Source organism: Centroberyx affinis, unplaced genomic scaffold (genome assembly GCF_046629955.1).
Source record: "Centroberyx affinis isolate AG114_WGS23_722 - 3 ecotype Tasmania unplaced genomic scaffold, CSIRO-AGI_Caff_v1 ptg003539l_1, whole genome shotgun sequence".
NCBI lineage: Eukaryota > Metazoa > Chordata > Actinopteri > Beryciformes > Berycidae > Centroberyx > Centroberyx affinis.
Window position 1 is genome coordinate 91,321 of NW_027281479.1, and position 3,921 is coordinate 95,241.

The 3,921-nt window shown below is 40.0% G+C and overlaps 1 protein-coding gene across 1 annotated transcript; it reads right to left on the minus strand.

The window, feature by feature from the left end:
- Nucleotides 1–426: 426 nt before the first annotated feature.
- On the minus strand, nt 427–1,545 carry LOC139661522 (gap junction delta-2 protein-like). Its single transcript, XM_071539979.1, has one exon. It carries the CDS (start codon nt 1,543–1,545, stop codon nt 427–429), a length of 1,119 nt encoding a protein of 372 aa, XP_071396080.1.
- Between the last annotated feature and the right edge of the window lie 2,376 nt (nt 1,546–3,921).

Genomic DNA, 3,921 nt, shown 5'->3' on the forward strand with positions numbered 1-3,921 from the left:
TCCAGTGAGTTTGGTGCTGAAATTGTGCTTCCTGCATCCTACTGTAGCCATCCTGTAAAAAACTGCTGTGCTGTCAGCACTTAAGTACTGATTGAAATATGTTGTCCCTGGGATAATCTCTTAATTCAAATGAGTACTACTTGTGCTAATCTGAGGTGGAACTGAATAGTAGTGTATACTGTATACTTCGTCAATGTCCGGATGTCCAAATGTGTTTTTCCCTTTCATTTTGAGGGTACAGAAGTAAATTGGATGGTCACATATGGTGTATGATTGCATATATTATTAGCGTTCTCTTTTTATGGAACATGGATCCACCGACTGTTGCTGTTGCACTTTAAAAAATGAAATCAACTTTACATACACAAATGCATTGAGGTAGGGAGAAAAGAAAAAAAAACAAAAGAAAAATACAGTTTAAATAATTTACAGCCACGACTTTTTGCCTCTGCCTATTTTGGCCGTATTGTACAGTTTAGACTTGGTGCGTTCCTTTTCAACTGGGTTTCTCCTAGAAGTGTACTCCAGTGTTGAGTCTGTCTCAAAGGAGATGGCAGGGGCCTGTGTTGGCACAAAGCTGCTCTTCTCCCGGGACATTGGAGGGGGTGTCTGCAGGACGACCCTGCCACGCAAAGAGTGCTTGAGCTGCAGCAGCAGTGGGTTGTTGTTGGAATACAGTCTCACCCGTTCCACAGGGTGCCTATCTGGCTCACAGCATGTGCAGCATGCAGAGCACAGTACTCGGAAAATATAGACCCAGCCTAGGTAGTGCAACTCCACGATGTTCAAGATGAAGCAGCCTAGACTGATGCTGAACATGAAGTTGAGAAAGATGGTCTTTTCTGTGGCCCGAGACACAAAGCAGTCAGTTCGGTTAGGGCAGGGGTAGGTGTCACATTGGAAAAGGTGAGGAACTTCAAACCCAAACAGGTAATACTGCCCCACGAGGAAGATTATCTCCATGATGGAGCGCAGCACCACATGGATGATGTAGGTGAGTAGAACTTGGCTGGAGAGCTCAGTTGGGTCCCTCCCCACCTCTGTCATGTCCTCCTCCAGCTGGCTCTTCTCCACACACTCGCCCTCCTGTGAGCTCCAGTCGTCTTCAGTATGGGGGGTGTTCTCAGGGATGCCAGCTTCCAGTGCTGCTTCGCTCTCTATTCCTAAATGTTTGGGCCTTTCAAGCACAGGCAGGCACACGGGTACCACTTGAACCTTCTCTATCTCCAACTTTTCATCCTTGGTGATTTTTTGCAAGACGTAGACAATGTAGAAGATGGATGGTGTGGAGACAAGAACAATCTGAAAGACCCAAAAGCGCAGGTGTGAGACGGGGGCGAAAGTGTCATAGCAGACATTATTGCATCCAGGCTGCAAGGTGTTGCAGGTGAACTTGGACTGCTCGTCACTGTAGACAGCATCCCCAATTAGGGTCACAAGCAAGATGCGGAAGATGAGCAGCATAGTCAGCCAAAGCTTGCCAATGACTGTGGAGTGGTTTTGCACCTCCGTCAGGAAGCGGCCAAGAATGGACCAGTCTCCCATTTCTGTGGAAATACAGGGTAATTAAAACAGTATGTACATTAGTCATGCTGAATGTCTCATTCAAGAATTGAATAATTATCAAACTACATTATTTGTTCATACATCTTCCAGTCCTAATGGTATGAGAACAATGTCCTAAACATTCCATAGCCACATTTCAAGTGTCATCACAGCTGGGGCACATTTTAAACTCACTAGCTCTTCATCAAGAAAGCAGAAATTAAGACAGAAATTCACTACCAACACATATATAACTCTGTATATATTATCTGGATATTTTAGGTATTGATTTGCATATTTTCTTTAAATACACAAAGTTGTCCACTCTTCCATAAGGATTACCTGTTTTTTTCAGTATGTCATCATCTTATGTCACAGTATGTCACAAAATCATTTTTCAGTATGAATTTTTCAGTAAGAATATTTCCATAACATACTGTAAAGCACTAATACTATATACTAATACTAAAGTAAAATATAACCTCCACTCACAATTCAACAGTTAACAGTGAAAATAATCGAACAGTGAAAAAAATGCGAAAGAAGCCAAAAAGTAAACAACCTCTAAGGCGACCAAACAATTGTCCTTGTCCTAGAGGAGCTTACCTTTGGAAAATTGGACTCTTCTCTATCCAAAGCTGGAAAAATATCCAAGAAAGCAATTTGCATAACTATATTTTCAAGTGGAACCAGTTGCTGGACGTTGTGGAGTCTTTCAAGCTGGATGAGGGGAGAATGGGCTGACCACACATGCTCCCCAACTCAATCTGAAACATTCATTGCACCATATGTGAACAAAGGTTTTAAATGTACAGTGGAACAAAGATTTAAATGTACAATAGGGGGCACCCTTCCTGAACAGCCATTCACAGTCAAGCACAGAGTTCAAAGAACGTACTGGAAAGAGTGTCCACACTACTGATTCATGGATTTGTGCCTGCTTTAATTTTTAGAGCTTAAGTAAGTGGTTTAAAAATGTCTTTAGGCCTAAATGCACTTATGATTTTGATGTATACTTGTGTATATTTAAAATGAAGTAATAGCTTGATTTCTAGCAGTTTATCATAATGAGATTTGGTCTTAGCTAAGGCACTGATGAGAGCTGTATATCCCCTTAGCACAGTAAGTCAATTTTAACAAAGATAATCCTTAAATTACTAATTTCAAGATTAGACGTATACTTGCAGATCTCAGGCAAATTGTCCAGAATTCCAAATGCAAAAGTGAAAAGTCTTAAACATCTCAAACTTTACCAGTAGAATCCAAAGTGTAACTTTATGTCCAGGGCCTGAACCTTTCATCCACTGGCAATAGCCTATGGGTTCGGAAATTTGCCAACAACTTTAAGTTTTTTTCAAACTCAAATGATTTTCAGATTTGAATTGCACTTGTTAAACCCAGGTTGGTTATCTGCCAAAGAGGCAAAGCCTAAATCTGTTGTTGCTGTTGTTGTTGTTGTTGTTGACAAAGACTTCAAATCTGACTCATGAACTTTGGCACTATATCCCCTGCTGCATAAAACTTTTTTTTTTTTCATACTCTCCACTCTATGCTATTTAATGAAGCAGAAATGCCATGAAATTCTTCTTTAATATAATAATAATAATTATTATTATTATTATTATTATTATTATTAGTAGTAGTAGTAGTAGTAGTATTCTTATTATTATTATTATTATTATTATTATTATTATTATTATTATAACAATAACTGTGCACCTGAGGTGGACTTGGGGGTTTTGGGGGTTCTACTCATAAGGACACTAAAAGTTTACATGGGTGGCACAGAGAGACGAACTTTGCCAAGATCACAGATCTGGGGGCATTATATAGGTCTTTGCTTGAATACTCAGATCTTCTGACATATTGGTCATGATAGTTGGGCTGGTATAGCCCACTGTAATTATATTAATATATAAGACTACAATATATTATTTTGTAGGCTATGCTTCTGTAGGGGCTGTCATTGTCATGTTGGTATGGTTTTTTTTAACTATACCTGTAGAGTGCTCATCCTGTCTTAATGTGAATTTAACATATTGTCTGGCTCTATGTTCATACTGTTGCTAGGTGTGATTTTGGCATGCTGTTTGTCTATATAATGTGCATTCTCTAGTGCTGCCTAGCAATCTGGACCCTGTGTTGATTCGCTGACTGGCAGGCAGTTTGCATTAAGCAGCATTCTTTTGCTGCCTGGAAGCTGCTTATACTTTGTTGCACCTTAGACAACTTGCATCGCCTAACATATACAAGCTGATTGTATAGTCGCTTGGCTGGATGGGAGGCTTATTTATTTATTTACTTGGCATTTTTGCCTATGTTAGACCGATTACAGCGAAGAACGATTGGGGAGAAAGACAAGGGGAATGACAGGCG

What these genes read in the sequence shown, in the direction of transcription:
- LOC139661522 (XM_071539979.1), bottom strand. Translation starts at nt 1,545, where the DNA reads ATGGGAGACTGGTCCATTCTTGGCCGCTTCCTGACGGAGGTGCAAAAC.